The sequence below is a fragment of the Marmota marmota genome, unplaced genomic scaffold (genome assembly GCF_001458135.2).
Source record: "Marmota marmota marmota unplaced genomic scaffold, marMar, whole genome shotgun sequence".
NCBI classification, from domain to species: domain Eukaryota; kingdom Metazoa; phylum Chordata; class Mammalia; order Rodentia; family Sciuridae; genus Marmota; species Marmota marmota.
Genome location: NW_026000019.1, coordinates 9,249,436 through 9,266,028, shown reverse-complemented (window position 1 = coordinate 9,266,028; position 16,593 = coordinate 9,249,436). Strand labels below are relative to the sequence as shown.

At 35.2% G+C, this 16,593-nt stretch overlaps 1 protein-coding gene across 6 annotated transcripts; it reads right to left on the bottom strand.

Annotated features, from left to right (window-relative positions):
- Positions 1-258: 258 nt before the first annotated feature.
- LOC107147298 (influenza virus NS1A binding protein) lies at positions 259-14,368 on the bottom strand. Of its 6 annotated transcripts, none has more exons than XM_015491697.2 (14): positions 14,140-14,368; positions 12,957-13,085; positions 12,565-12,734; positions 12,351-12,426; positions 10,724-10,897; positions 10,294-10,419; positions 8,818-8,925; positions 5,159-5,288; positions 4,704-4,928; positions 4,063-4,184; positions 3,845-3,971; positions 3,627-3,758; positions 3,350-3,523; positions 259-2,178 (listed from the first exon to the last, which is right to left on the bottom strand). In XM_015491697.2, exons 2-14 carry the CDS (start codon positions 13,065-13,067, stop codon positions 1,925-1,927), a joined length of 1,929 nt encoding a protein of 642 aa, XP_015347183.1. In that variant the 5' UTR covers positions 13,068-13,085; positions 14,140-14,368; the 3' UTR covers positions 259-1,924. The 6 variants fall into 6 exon arrangements, 5 of the variants coding, with proteins under 5 accessions (XP_015347183.1, XP_048665794.1, XP_048665796.1 ...); XM_048809837.1 differs by having other exon boundaries at positions 8,797-8,925; positions 14,140-14,365; XM_048809839.1 differs by lacking the exons at positions 10,294-10,419; positions 10,724-10,897; positions 12,351-12,426; ... (1 more) ...; positions 12,957-13,085; positions 14,140-14,368 and adding an exon at positions 9,752-9,892.
- Between the last annotated feature and the right edge of the window lie 2,225 nt (positions 14,369-16,593).

Here is a 16,593-nt window from a genome sequence, read left to right as displayed (position 1 = left end):
TTCTATAACATATATTGGTAAAACCAAAACAAACCCCGAATTTTTAAAAATTATGTGACTATTGTTTTTCGGTTGTTTTCCCCCACATGAAAACTTGTGTTCAGGAAGATTAGCCATAACAACTTCTTAAAAAACGTTTAGCCACCAAACTCCCTGTTTCGTCATCAATGGTAATGCAGGAAAACTTCGACACAAAGCATTCCCATATATTATTTGCATAAAGCATGTCACTTAAGAAATGAAAAGTGATTTCAAGGATTTTAGTGCTGAATCCTCAACTTAAACTTTATTTCCTTGTGCTGAATAGAACAAACACAGATCCATAAACAACAGTCATCCTGTTAGGCAAATTCAAATTTAAACTTCTAGTTTTAGTTCAGAAACAAACCAGAGACAGATGGTTAGTCAGGAACTACACAGTAACCAGGTGAACTGATTTCCTTTCTTGGTTTTCTGTAAAAACAGATGACAGAAAGTTGGCAAAGTACCAGAGTACCAACATATTTCAAGAAAATATTCAATTTTTTTTCCTAACCCAAGTTAGCTACTGAATAGTCCTCTCATCCTACATGGCTCATTAGGTTCCTGTGTTTCATTGTCTGTGACAAGAAAAAACACATTACATTATCCATTTCTTTCAGATGTAATATGCCAGGTGGGTATTTTCCCCAAATGCTTTAACTCTTCCTCACTGAAAAATTTTCCCCCAAACTTTTAGTAATGAATGAGTACACAAACAACTGGGTATTAATCCCATGGTGCAAGGATTTCCTGCAAAGTACCTTTAATGTGTTTGCATCTGCAGCAAGCATTAGGACGTGCTAAGTTTGGCACCATCAGTTAGGCGTGTAACACTACACATTAGACACCAAATCATCCCCCAGATTTATCCATATGAGCAAAAAAAAAAAAAAGAAAAACTGAGCAAAAACGTAGTTCTGATAAAGGCTGCATTCACAAACCCAACACAGTTTAAACTTTTTCAATCAAGGGCTTCTGTTTAGTATTCTTTTGTTAATGATAAATAAAAGCAGAATTATGGAAGAAGATCAAATACTTCACTGTTCTTTTATATAGTTAAATCTCTTGCTGAATAAACTATACCCTCAACAAATCAAAATACTTCAAACCAGTGTTTCAAATACCAAAAATCATCACTATGTTACTGTTCAGCAACTCCATTCAAAAAAACGTTGGTACTGCATTCTCAGAAGAAAAAAAAAAATGCAGCTGAGCCAAATGCTTAAAAGTTTGCATTCTGAGCATTTAAAAGAATCACTCCACTCTGCATCCTTTAAGATTGCCACTCTGCTTCACTAACTTGAATCTGCCATGTTTTACTTCAACAGGTAAAGCACTCTGCTGAGAATATAAAAAGTTATAAAAAGGCAATCATAAAAGATTAAATATTGGTAGGCAAGTTAGCTTTCTTTTAATAAAAACAAAAATAGTTATTGTCTTCTATTTAAATAAGTATCTTTTGTTATAGAGTGTTCCAGTTATTGAAAAAGGGCCCTTAAAAAACCCAACTGCCTACATCTTTAAACCCTACCCCCTCTTGCCCCATAATACACATTTGAGGGAAGAGTCATTTAATGTGCAAATTGGCAAAACAAATGTGGAGGAGAGGGGATTTCTTGAAATGATGTGCCCAATCAATTCTTGGTTTATTCTTTTACAATATCAATTTCCAAAAAGTAAAATAACCAAATAAGTCTTAAAAATACACACAAAAAAAATCATCTTTGCATTCCTTTCCAAACACAAAAAAGTATGTACAGCATGTAATAATATGCAATATGCAAAAGCTTTGTGTTGCTGTTAGCAACATCTATACCCACCCACCCTCCTTATTCACAAGTGTACCTCTACTAAACACAATTACATCACTAAGCCTGTTAGTTTGAGAGGGTCTTAAAATGTGTTAAAACTGGAAAATCTTTGTGTAAGGGCTCCACTCATTTGACTCAAGGTTATAGACTTCGACCGTATTCAAAAATTCATTGCCATCAAATCCTCCCACTGCATAAATGGTACTCCCTACAGTTGTGATCCCAGCATTGCTCCTTGGTGAAGTCATATTTCCCATCATCTTCCATTCATTTCTAGTTGGATCATACATCTCCACACAACTGATAGCATGAGAACCATCAAAACCACCACCTACAAACAGTTTTCCTAGAAGAGAAATTAGAGTAAATCTGAGAGGCTAAAGTAATGAAGAAAACCCCCAGGCCTGTTTTGTTTTCTTTCTTTTTTTGAAATGTGTTGTCCAGGCTGGTCTTTAACCCCTGGACCTATCTCAGCCACCTGAAAGCTTTAACCCCTTGCATCTCAAGCCACCTGAAAGCTGGGATTACAGGCACATGCCTATCTGGGTCTGTCTCTTACTAAATGAAACTAGTTGTTTTTAAGTAGAAATGCCTATTAGTTCTGCCAAAAAGTATTAACTGCCTACATAATAAGGCAATAAGCATTCTCTAGAAGCTAGGGATACAAAATGAGTAAGGTGGATAAAAACGCATTCCCACATGAAACTTAGGCAAACTTGGTTGGGGGGACCTACAGCATCTAAATCAAGTACAAGTCTCACAATTCTTTATGGTAGTTGCTCTAGGACATTAGGATACTTGCTACTATGTCCACACACTTAAGCTTTTCCCTGTGCAGCCATAAGCTACCAAGATTCAGCTTTGTTCCAAAAACAATGCTTACTAAATTGTTAAGATTATATAATTAGACATTAAGTAAATCAAAGAGATGTGAAAAGGCAACTATATAAAACAAAGTATAGAGTGGACAACTAGAAAATACAGGGATTTGCATTTACATTCTTTTGAAATCAAGTTAATTACTGCTTTGAAGGAAGGGAAACTCAAAATCCAGGATGATACATTTACTGGGTATGGTTTATGGAGTAAAAATGATTTGGAACTTTACTGAGTACACCCATCAAAAGATTGGTGATGCCTGTAATCCACAATTATTTTGGAAGCTGAGGCAGGAGGATTAAGTTGGAGGCCAGCCTGGGCAACTTAGTGAGACCCTGCTCAAAATAAAATGCTGGAATACAGCTCGGTGATGGAATGCTTGCCCAGCATGCACAAAGCCCTGGGTTTGATCCCCAGCACTGCAAAATGGAAAAAATAGAATATATATCAAGTTTTGAACTTCTGATTTTGAGTCTCCAAAGGACAAATGCCCAATTCCCATTGCATTAAAAGAGATGGCTGTTTCTAATTCTTAATTTTTTATAAGCATATAGTTATTATCGTTGACATTTTCTTGGAATTTTAGAACAAACTCTTGCCAGTATCTACCCTTCACCTCTTCAAATGTGGACACTTACCATCAAGAACAGCTACCCCAGCTCCTCGCCTCGCTATATTCATGGGTGCAATTAAAGTCCAGGTGTTATTTTCAGGATTGTAACGTTCTACTGTGTTCAGACAATTCCAAGACTCTGCACCTCCAATTATGTACAGATAACCACCAAGTTCACAGACTGCAGACTGGTGTCTACCTATAGAATCAAGTCAAACCAAGATTACTCCTACAGTTACCCAAACTATGTATTCTACACATACTGGTAATGTGTTTATTAAAAAAAAAAAATAATGACTTACGAATATTAAGAGGAGCACAGCTTGTCCATGACTTTGTTACAGGATCAAATACATCACAATTTTTCAGCCCCTTTTGACCATATGGATCAGAGCCACCAACAATGTATAACTTTCCATTGAGAGCACACACTCCTATGAAAGTATAAAATATGATTATATACTTATTACTTCATTTTCTTATTTAAATACTGGCTATCTCAGAAGAAAAATATCATTACCTGCATTACAACGATTAGTTCTCAACTCTGGAACAGGAGTCCAGTCATCGATGTTTGGATCATACATCTCTCCACAACTCAGGTCATCTGAGTGGCCGTTTGATCCACCTACCACATAGAGCTGACCCTATGCCAAAAGTAGGAGATGAAAATTTCTACCCTTCTGAAGTTATGAGAAAAAAAGCTAAATATGGATTGTTTGTGCAACATGTGCTTACCATGAGTACAGCCATTTGAAATCGAGCTCTTGGCGTTCTCATGGGAGCAAGGAAGGACCAATGATCTGTATGTGGATCGTAGCATTCAACTGTTCGAAGACATTCTTCTCTGTTATAGCCACCTGTAAAAGAAACATCAAGATTAAACTGGGCTAGGCTTTCTAATCCAGAATGGCTTAGAGTATTGTGCACAATGAGAAAAAGTATGAAATATTAAGGACCCATTAGTTGATATTTTAACTAAATGCTTCTGTTAGTTGAGAATAAGGAATTATTCATATAACTGGGAAAGGAAAAATTTGCCCCACTCTATATTGTCTTTTTCTTTTTTTAAATTAGAAACTGGGCATGTGGCTCACTAGTGCAGTAGTAGAGTGCTTGCCTAGCATGCCCTGGGTTTAAGTCCCAGCACTGCGGGGGGAAAAAACAAAACAAAACAAAACAAAAAAACTCCATAGGAAAATTGAAACAAGATACTAATCTTGTTTCAGTTCACAAAACAATAGTATTTACTTGTTATTAGTGTGCAGGAGAAACAAAGTACACTATACTCCCAAAATGTGTAGGCATGCCACAAGCAAATAAAAATGCCTTACAGGCTTACCTGGTTAAAGTCAAGTCACCAATCCTTTTGGCCTTACCTGCAGCTATGAGTTTGCCATTCATCTCTGCTGTACCCAAACCAGATCGTGCATACTGCATGGGAGACATGGGCTTTTCTATTAGTTCATCTGGCTGCATCTCAAAGCTTAAACTCTTGACTAGTTTTGGAGTACTTGTTGGTGAGCTCTGTGGGCTATTTCGACCATGAAGGAAGATCACACAGAAGATACCATCCAGCACAGCTAGGCACAAGTAAGTGTTATCTGTAAACACAAGAATTCCACATTAAAAAAGAGGAAATCCGTAACTTTTGATTGCTACATGATTCTGAATTAGACTCCAGAGTTTCCAGCCCAGACTGGAACATTTTCTACTGTTTTCCAAGTTTAACTGGTTCTGAATTTTTAGGTAGTCAATTTAAAAGCATTAAATTGACAACACTCCTTAAAAATAGATAAGCTGAAGACAAATCTGGTCAATGTCATATACTTACTCGAAGTCTTCTCCGAAGCAACGATTTTCCACTCATGCTTAGGGCTTTGTACTGTAGCATTTGGAGAAGAGAGACATCCAGTGGAACTGCTACTTATCTGCTTATGGCCATTCTCACGTGGTGGCTTTTTCTGCAAAATCAAAAGGTAGCTACAGAAACCTAGCCAAAGACCATACCTGGTGTACCTTTGTTACTGAGCTATTCCATATCACACTGCCAAAACACTGAATAGTTTCCACTTATATAGGACACTTAAGAGCGCACTAAATCTAACACAAACCACCACTTTCAAATCGACGCAAATTACAGGCATACTTGTATCTCCACTTAATAAGGACACAACTATACCTAACTGGTCTGGTCAGGAAAAAACTCAAACATTTCAAATCACATGCTTCAGATCAAGTGTCGAAATGGTATCTCCTCAACAGGGGGATGGGGATGGGGAGGAAGAAAAAAAGCAAACTAATTCACATAAGCTCATTTTTTTTATATTAAGTACAGAATCTCCCAAAAGACATTCTAAATTTAAAATGGCATTGAGTTAATTGAGAGAATATTTAACCTCCCATCTCCAAGAAACTGTCAAATCTAACTAAAGTATATAATGTATCCTTCATACAATGCCAGCAAAAAGTGAGCAGGCATAGGTTCATCCAGTCTCTCTCAAAATATTTTACAGGAAAAAGTGGCAAACATAAGAAACACTTAAGTGTACTTCCTTTATGGCTGGTGTTATGTATAGGTATCATATAGTGGGATTCTCTAGACAATACCATATCAGAACACAAAAAATTTAAAAAGTAGTAACCAGAAATGAAATGCTAAAAGAACCAAATATTCATAAAAGTATAATACACAGGAACACCGACAAAGGGAAAAATGGCCAAAGCTGCCAATTCAAAGAAGACCCACATACATTCTCATATATAAGCTTCTTTCCATGGCTTTCTTCCAGCTAGCTACATGAGCCTTTGCCACTTCCAAGGAATATGATCATTTGGAACTGAAAGAGTCAAGAGTACCCTGGGAGAATTGCCAACTGACAGGTACCAGCTTCAGTACTTAACCCACTCTGCTCATTCACTTACTCTGGTGCCCAGGGCCCAATCACATGGATAGGTTAAGATTTATAATGGAACTTTCTGTTTCTAGTGAAAACAAAAAATCATATAACAACTTATAGAGGAAGATTTGACAGCTACTGGAAGCTGTAAAAAACACTATCAGAAGTCAGGTCTGGGCCATTCAGCAAGTGTGGTAAACAGCATATGTGGACTACTTTGAGCAAATACAGAAATATACCATGTCAATGTCATCATTAAATTCCCCTGAGACAGCCTGGTATTACTGGATACTTTATTCATATTATCTCTTTTTCATGAAGTGAAAATAGGTTACACTGCCTCAGATGATACATAAGACAATATGCTAAAATTAAGATTAGGAATTCTGAGAATGAGGCCCATTCTTCTTATACTGTGACATTTGCCACAGTATAGAAATACTAGGAATAAAAAATAAGGTTTGTGTATCTAACTTCATCTGTTATTTGGAATTACAAAGTACATAAAAACCTCATTACAATTCTTGGGAAGAATGGGTCCAAAGTATCACAAATGAGTGTTATTAACTGCAGCAAAACTAATGTATGGACTATAACTGACAGAATGACTGTGGAAGAAAAAGGCACTGTAACACTGAAGACTAGTGTTATACAACAAACAACTCAGAAACACAAGTTAACTCCTCGATACAGTATCTATCCCTCACCTTATTTTACATGACCTCCCACAGAAGGATTTCACAGTTTACAAATTTATTCTGCCTTCAACTTTCTTCTCCTACCTTATGTAGCTTTTATAACATGATTAAATTCTAATCATATTCTTACCTTTCTAATGGCTGCTTCTCAACCTCCTTTTCCTATTCCTGAAAGCTGCAGAAAGAACTCTCATCCATTCTACCTTACAAAATGTCTATTCATCCTAACAATTCACATGTGTCAGGATCCCCACAGTTACTCATATAAATTCTTCTTGATATCTATGGGATATAAAGTATAAGCCCATTCAGGTAGTATTTAGCTACCAGTCTCCAAGAGCAGCATCCTTACATAGATAACTTGCTATCTAACCCCTATCTGCTATATAAATGCCTCCAAATACTAAGATTGCTCAAATTTTGCCTCCTCTGTGAAATATTCCTGGTTTCTCACCTCTTGTCTCTACTACAACCTCCCCTTTAGTGCAACTTGTAAGTCTGTATTGTTTAACATCCACTCTGATGAGGTCCTATAAGCAGAAGCTATTTCTTTCATTTTGGGGTCCCCATGCCAAACATCATGGCCTGTCACTTATTGGGCATTCAACTTCTGCTTTTTGAAAAACATACTTTAAAAATGTAACTTAAAATATTTATAGTTAATAGATAAAATACCTTTATTAAAAATGCACAAACATGAACAAAATTCTCCACCAACTCAAACCCCAAAATTATTTTAAATAAAGATATTAAGCCACTATTACCATAGACCTCCTCCACAGAATTAACACTTAGTAATATCCTGTGTGGTTATTGTACCATCATTTACCTTCTAATTTTTAAGGGAAAACACTCTTTAATCTGGGTTGACTATTTACTAGCTTATCCTTCATAAATATGAAGTTGAGTTAAAGGCCAAATTTTAAATACATACTGTATGACCATTTGTATAAATTTCAAACATAGGCAAATGCTAAGATTGCTCAATCTATTTCGGCAGAAGTTAGGCCATGATATCCTCGGGTTGAGTAGGATTGTGACTAAGAAGGGGTAGATAAAGGCTAAAGATACTAGAAATCTTTTTTTCTTGATACGGGCTGTGTTTATACCAGTTGGTTCACTGTGTGACATTTTAAGGTTTGGGGCTGAAGATGTGATTTTAGTGGTAGAATATATGCCTTGCATGTGCTTTGATCCTAAGCACTGGAGGGAAAAATTGTGTACTTCTCTGTATTTTATATGTCCATAAGCTACATGGTTCATACCTGAAATGTATGTTCTCTCTCAAGCATGTGTTTACCCACTAAAGGAAGAGGGAAATGAAACTGGACTCTATAAAAGGCAAAGTAACTTCATCAGTACAACAGAACCATACTACTTTAGTTCATTTTGCTCAAGAAACATCTAGAACAAGTAATAACATAGGACGGACCACTTTTAAGTTTATGCCATTTCTAATTTCAAATAACAAGACATCAATAATTAAAGAAACATCCAACATTTCTTTCATAGCCATCAACAACTCAGAGTCCTCCTACATCTCTATCAAAATTGGGTTTATCAATCATGCCTGTTGCAAACAGCTAATTTTTGTAATCTAACCAAAACAAAATATTTCTGTATTGCTTCAACTTACTGTGCTTTTTTCTTACTACTTGTGAATCCTACTTTATGAGAAAAAAAAAATCTAAATGGGATTTTAACATGGTGAGTTAACTTCTTTTCACATGGCAAAAATGCTAGTAACTCTGATATGCTTCCTTTCTCCCAAAAATGTTTCTGTCCAGTCATACCAATGAAATTCGTTCACTTTCCTTTATGAAAGGAAAATTTAAGTATTTCATAAAATTGTCCAAATTTTAACCTGAGGTTACCTCAGACTGTGCAATGTGTACCTGCACAAACTGAATGTGGTCATCATCACTGCCAAAGACCTCAGCCTGTCCATCTAGTAGGTTCCCATCAAGCAGCTTGTGATCAGCTGAGTAGTACAAGGTTTGAACCTGCAAAACAGCAACAGAACACCCATGTGGCTACTGTCACCATGGCTACTCCACTAGTATGCAGATTACACAAACGCCTCAAGGTAACCTCCAGTGTGGTTCTTGAGCTTCTTGACTTCTTACTCTGGCAGGATTCCGAAGTAAAGAAAAATACATGTCATGGTGGTAAAAATTTAAAAAGCAAAAACAAAAAAGCAAAAGCAAATACAAAATCTTCCAATACTGGCTGAAGAGTCCTTGGCTTGACTGGCTTGAAAGAAATCTTCATTTGTTTCATAGCTTCTATTACATTAAGAAAAAAGGCACTAGTACAATTTATAGACTCTTAAAGAATATACATATTTACAAAAAACTATTGAATAGTTTACACCTTTGAAGATAAATGGTCTGATTTGTATAAACATACTTCTCTCTTGTAGGTAATGTCAAGAAAAACATAAAAAAAAAAAAAGCAAAAATTCAAGCAAGCTGTAGTTATCCTCTTTTAACAGATGCAAATATATGGCTAGCGCATCTGATAAGTGGGAAATCACAGAACTTAAAGATCAACTGTTAGCCTTTTTAGAACATAATGACAACAGTATTTTTATAGGACTAACAGATTTGGTAATCCTTTATTGATCCTGAAAGGTTTATGGGGAGCAATAAACTCAAGGTTACTCCACTGCTCCACCTGTATATTTTTAATTCCCACCATTTCTGTATCAATTTTTTTCTTATGTATTTTTTAAAAGTAGCCCAAGTTAAATGAGTGACTTTATGTATTAACAACACCATTGAAAAACACAAAGCTTTAGAGATAAGAATCCTGTAAAGGAGTAAACACCATTAAATCATCATCGTTCTCTGCCCACAGCGGATTTTTCTTAGGAGAACTGGGGCAGGACTGCTGCTTCTTTACGTGTCAATACACTTGAGGTTTCTTCTTGTTTCTTCAGTCTTGGGTATCCTAGTTTTGTTAATAAACCTATGGGGAGATAAACCAATGGGGAGGAACAACCATTAGAAGCTTTACCTACTTGTCAAACTTAAAGCAAAAACCTGTGAAGAAAAATTAAGAATCTACAGAAAACTTCAGTACCACCTCCCATTTCTAAAGCAAATTACATGCTACTTTAAAGAAAGTTAACAGCACATAATAAGCAAAGAAATTTGTAAAAAAGAAAAAAAAAAGAAAAGCAGAAGACCAAACTGAACAGTTCATTCAGCTCACCTGGACACCCCCCCTGTTTCTCAGCTTAGGGGTACCTATAGCAAAATTTAAATTCTTTAGGGTCATGGTTATAAAATAAAAGTGAAAGGGAATCCTTCATGTTATAGCAAAATAATTTTTAAGAATTGTTCAATCCCATTTACTTTAGAACTAACCTCTTCCATCAGCTCTTCCAGACTGTCTCCATTCTCCCAGATGCTACGCTGCACCCAGTTGATTACCTTTGTATACAATTTGCCATTGCTGGGCAAGCAAACATTATCTTCTAGCATTACCTCCAACTAGAGATGAAAAAACAGTGACACACTGGTAAGTATTAAAATGCTAGTTTTTAGTTTAATCCTCAATTTTATAGTGAAGTTGTCATAGATACCCAAATGCATTACATACATTTACTCTAAGTAACCAAAAAACAAAGGAAATAAACTAACTGGCAGGTGGAAACTCATTACAATGCTAAGAATAATAATTTCAATATATTATTGTTTTCTATAACCATTATAACTCATTTGCTTCAATCATCCACAAAGATTCTGTGAATAGAACTAGATAGTATATAATTCCTTATTATATTGTAGTCTTTACCTTTAGTCGGGGAAGCTTAAGAAATTCTTCCTCTTCTGAAATTTGTAACAAATGCTCCTGAATATAAGCATCAACCTTATTTAACAAACGGGAGTCTCCCATACAACTTGCAAAATTTCGGTAAGAGATGCAGCTGGTAATATCCATCCGAGACAGTAAATAATCACCACAAACCTTCGAACGAAAATAAACAAGTACCAACATTTTTATATATTTATTCTACAAACTATATTCAATATGTTAATACTAGGTGAAAATATAAAGAAGAATAAAAAATTGCCATCTTAAAATACAACAAATTTAACAGTAGGAACAACACATACAACTGACAGACATCAAAGAATGCCATACAATGCAGTTTTTTAAGGATAGACGTGACAAATTGAAAAGGTAAGTAGGGTTCAGAAATATTTAACTAGAATAATTAGCTGAGGTTTCATGAAAGGCCCTATCAAAACTGCTCTACAAAAGAGATGAATGATGTTGATGTTGAGTGTAGAAAGTAGGCAAAGAGGCTACAAACAATTTAGTATGGCTGAAGCAAAAGATAAAACAATTAGGAAATAGTTTTGGAAAAACAGCAACTAAATTGGGAGTATCTAGAATGCTAAACTTAGTAATATGTGCTATAAATCACAGAATTTTTGAATAGAGAAGTGGCATTAGAAGAAGCAAAATATGGCCAGATAGTATTTTAGTCTTCTGGCCATATTGTCTATCATAATTACTCAAACCTGTCACCACAGCTGTATGACAGTTGTAGATCCTATGTAAATGAATGAGTGTGGCGGTGTTCTAATAAAACTTTGTAAAAACAGGGGCCTGGATTGTGGCCTGCAGTTTACTGACTTGTATTAAGAGAATTAAATGCCTTTTTCCCCTATAAATTATTAAGCACTTCTAACAGGCATTAAATTCTAGGCAGAATACTTTTAAAGAGGAACCAAGATGTATAGAAAAACAGAACTAAAAGTATGAATTATATGCTTACTCTTGGGAAAAACAGATGAATATTTTAACTCATGCTATCAGAGACTGCAATATACCTCTTCAACTTCTTAGCACATTTCACTGGCACAGCTCTAGGATGGCAATACAGTTTTCTAAAAGTGAGATCAGCCCAAAAGGCCTAAGTCCATGCAGCTGTGGGAGAGCTAGTTTTGTGGTTTTGAGTTAGTTACCTTATAGTAGTCAGTGGTAGTACTACTACCTTATAGTAGTCAGTAGTATATTAGTCAGTGTGTAATTGTGCTACTTAATGAATGCTGCCAAAAAATAAATTGACCCCCAGACTAGATGTACTGTATCACTGAATTTCCTAATACCCATATGTCAACCCTAAAGAAAGTGTTTTGGTTTTCTAAAAGTGCATTTGGAAATAACATCAGATGGAAAAAAAAAAATCATTAAAAAAGGAGAAACCAATATATCTACCATGCCACAGAAGACTCTCAAAGAGCAAGACATTAGCCCAAATTAGTTAAAACAACATATTCAATTCTTGGGGAAGAAGGGCATTTTCAAGTTTCTGAAACTAACAAAATGTTTTATGATAATTTCTACATTCTGATTATACAAACTCTCTAGTAATAGTAACCCTTTTATATATTTACTTCTGATATTCTACCTGCTTTACTCGGTCCATCTTCAGCTTTTTTGCTGCAGAATAAACATCTTTCACCAATTCCTTATCAGCTTTCAACCTATTTAAAAAAGAAACAAAAAACAAGCTCTTTATATGTATGATACCAAGGCCTTAAAACAGACTATTTACTTGAACAGATCTAGAGACTTGGAATTTTATGATGATATTGCCTAATTATATGGCTTAAAGTACTTACTGAGCAGTGTAGGCATAATTCAACAAGACTTCAACAGCTTCTGGATTGAGATCATCAAATTTAACATGAGAAACTCCATGAGGATCACTATCACTATTAAAGATTTCAAATAAATAGGGACTGCAACAAGCTAGTACTGCTCTGTGTGCTAACATCTCATGACCACAGACCTGAAATTATGAAAAATTAAAATTAGAAGTATTGTGACTTATGTACTTCTCTAGATAATTACCAAACACTCCAGCCTCCTTTATCATACATTTTAGGTAAAGCATTCTTTTAAAAAGTCATTTCATTAAATGACTATGGGGGAAAAAAACAAAGCAAATCCAAGAATTTAACACCTTTTACTAAAAGATTTAATTCTACAAGTTTCCAAATAATTTAAATACCTGAAGTCGAACATCACAGAACTGGCCACTTTTCCTCAGGGCATTTAATTTGGCAACAGAAGACTCAATAAAATTTTCATCTTCAAACATCAAATATCCATTGGGAATCATTTTTCCTTATAAATTTGGCTAAACACCAGAAAGAAAGCTAAGTTACCTTTTTTGCAAGAAATGTTTTTTAAAAAAATCATATATTAATGTGGTGCCTTTCTCAAAATTCCATCCCATCAACAACATGTAAAAATTTTATTACACAAAAAGCTTGGTTAAAACAACATCGGTACTGAATACCCAAGTTTTTATACCCCCATACTCTGATCACAGATCTTTAAGGATTCATACAGCAGTGGGTATCTCAGAAGCATGAGCCAGGTTTCCATGCCTATTAGCATATTCATTCAGAGGGGAAGAAAATCAAACTCCATGCTGCCCAAGCCCATAATAAGCAACCTAAAAAGCCTGGAAAAATGTGAAATAGCCATCTCATACAGATTTCCTTGGGATTTGTGTTGCTGCCATATCTTTACTCACAAATGAGAAAAACTGTTATATATCCCAATCCTGTACTTTCTCAGTTTCCATTAAGGACTATCAATTGGAGATTACGCCTAAAAATTATGTATAATCAAAATTTAAATGGGAAATAACAGCCTTCTTCCTCTGTTCCCATAACACAATTAAAAGTCTTGGTTCCCTATCTGCCAGATGATTTTTTTTTCCTCCAAATGTTTTAAAGTATAGAAAGTAGTGAGATTTAAAAAGAGGAACTTTATGCTCCCCTTTTCACGTATTCTAAAGAACTTATTTCCTAATATTACATAATTGAAACTTACGTTCTTCAAACATTTTTGCATTTCGCTTATAAACAACTAATGATTACACAAAATATATCATTAAAAAGTAGTAATAGGAGATCCCAGTTTGAGGTAACTTAGTTTATAGAAAGGAAAAATACAAAAAATGCTTTTTCACTCAAAGGTTACTGACTTCTCTGCCTTTTAAACATTGTGAAAGGCTGCTACTGTATTCAGCACAGTCTTTAGAAAAACACTGTGCCCTTTTTGGGCAGGGGATGTAATGGGGATCCAACCTCATATATATTAGGCAAGTACTCTGCTGCTGAGTTGCATTCCTAGTCCTAACACTGGATCAATGCTGGATTAGACAGTGGATATTCACTTACCTACTATACTGGAAGAAATGTATTACTGGGAATGCAAATAATCCAAAGGCAAAGGAGTGATGAAATGAAGCACTTAGTCAAGGTATGAAGACAGGTAGCTGAAGTAAAGGTAGATGTGTCTTAAGCTCTAATGGTGGTTCCAAAACTATCAGGCTTGAAAATGATGTAATCAAGTCCTTAAAAGCTATAGACACGAATTTCTTCTGTGACAAAGATGCATCATAATCTGAAACAATGACAAAATTAAGTTAGACACTCAGAATGATCAAAGCCTGCAAATGATCTTTAAGAGATTTTAAAGTAAATGGCAACAGTTTTCATACTACATAAAAAATGCTTACAATTACACATAAACACTTTTCACATAACTTGCAACTACTCACATGATCTTAAAAAAAATCCTTCCCCAGAAGGCAGGAGATAATGTTTCATTGTTTGAGTCTCATCGTGTTGTATATCAACTTGTATTAAGTTGACTTGTATACCCAATTTAATAATATAAATATTCCTTAACTCTCTTTATTATTAAATTCCAACTAATATGCAAACATGAGATATCTGTTCTATATAATTGTTACAAACTTGATATGCTGTTCTCCCAAATGTGCTTTGAATATCCTGGCCTCTGTACTTTTGTTCAAGTTTTCTTTTTTTTTCCTACCTAGAATTCTGGTAGAATACCTTTGCCAGATGAAATCTTTTGGCCAGTCTCTGCCAAATCTCCACATCTGACAAGTAATTTCTCCCATCTTCCACATACAGAACCCTCTTCTGAAAGGTTACATGTGGGCTTCCGGCTTGTCTGTCCTGTGCTCTGCTTCTAGGTACAAGCTTGTCTTCCTTGATTCAAGAGCCAACTGAAACCAAAGTTTCCATTTTGTCTCTTTTGTATTTATCCAATCTCTCCCCATAACTAGCCTAAAACCTCAACATAAAGATGAGTAATTTGTTGAAATAAACTAGATAAACAAAAAGTATTCATGTCTGTGATTTGGGTGATGATTTTTCTCACATACAGTAATAAAATTCTAATGAAATAACCAAATCAAGGCAATCAGTCCTCCTACTTTACTCTCCCCCCTTCGCTTTCACATGTCATCAATTATTAGTATCAACTTCTTATGACATTTAAAAAAATCAACTGAACTAAGTAATTATGTGAAATATGTGCATACTTCAAAAATTGGACATTTTAAAATTGCTTTGCTTTATATATCAAATCCACAATTTGAAATCTAACAATTATGTCTAAATGAATCACTTGCCCCAGGACTCCAATGAAGGCCAGTCAGTTCTAATTCAACAAACTTATTGTATTAGTTTTAATTTGTGCACATTCTGTAAGTGAGCTTGATTCCATATGCCCTAACTGGTTTTTCCATAACTTAGGTTTCATTTCAAGGAAACCCAAGAATTCCAATGCAGTCTGGGACTCCTGTTAAGGCTCAATGCTTACTCCTTTGTTAAATCTGTATCATACCATTAGGCAATATTAATTTCTTCTGCTTTTATGCTTTCATCTAGATTGGCTATAGCCTCAGCCTAACAAACTAGTTTTAACAGATGTTTTCCAAATACGCAGGGCTTCACCCATGTTAGGCAAGCACTCTACCACCAAGACATACCCAGCCCCTGCCGTGCAAATTATGTGATAAAACTATATCCTTTAGCCAAGTGAGATGGTACACACCTGTAATCCCAGTGACTCAGGAGGCTAAGGCAGGTAGATCATAAATTTGAGACCAGCCTGGGCAACTTAGTGAGACCCTGTCTCCAAATAAAATGAAAAGGACTAGAGATGTAGCTCAGAGGTAAAGTGTCACTGGGTTCAACGCCCAGTAACAGGGGGGAAAAGTAATAATAAAATATATCCTTTGAAAAGCCAAAATACTGTTGAGATTCACAAATATATTAAACTTTGACCACTTTTTTGTCAGCACATATTTGCAAACTTGTCTTGTTCTGAGAATAAAAATGGCATCTATTATTTGACTACTGAATGTTCCTCCTCAAATTTATTTTAGAAAACAAGTAGATGGTTATAATTACTGCAGAACTTTAGGAGAAAACAGAATTTTTAGAGCAACTCTTGGCATATAACTTTTCGTAGACCCATGTCTTAACAAGAACTTCATCTCTTTAATTTTCTTCTCGTCAGTACAACACTACTTAATTGTAAAAGCTAGTTGAAGTCCAGATGACATGTAAATTAATGCAAACTTGTTTTTGAAAGTTCATGTTCACTTTCATTAAAATAAACTTGGGCAAACCAAGAGTTTTAAACTCTTCATGAAATTTTTAGATCCTATTTGGTCTATAAAACTGAAGCACAATAATAACTTGCAGGAAAAAAATGGGGAAGATTAATTTTTTTTGAAAAGCCAGACCAAAAGCCCAACTATCCCATAGATGTAAAAGAGCATAAAAATTATTTTGCTGGGTATTTAAAATATA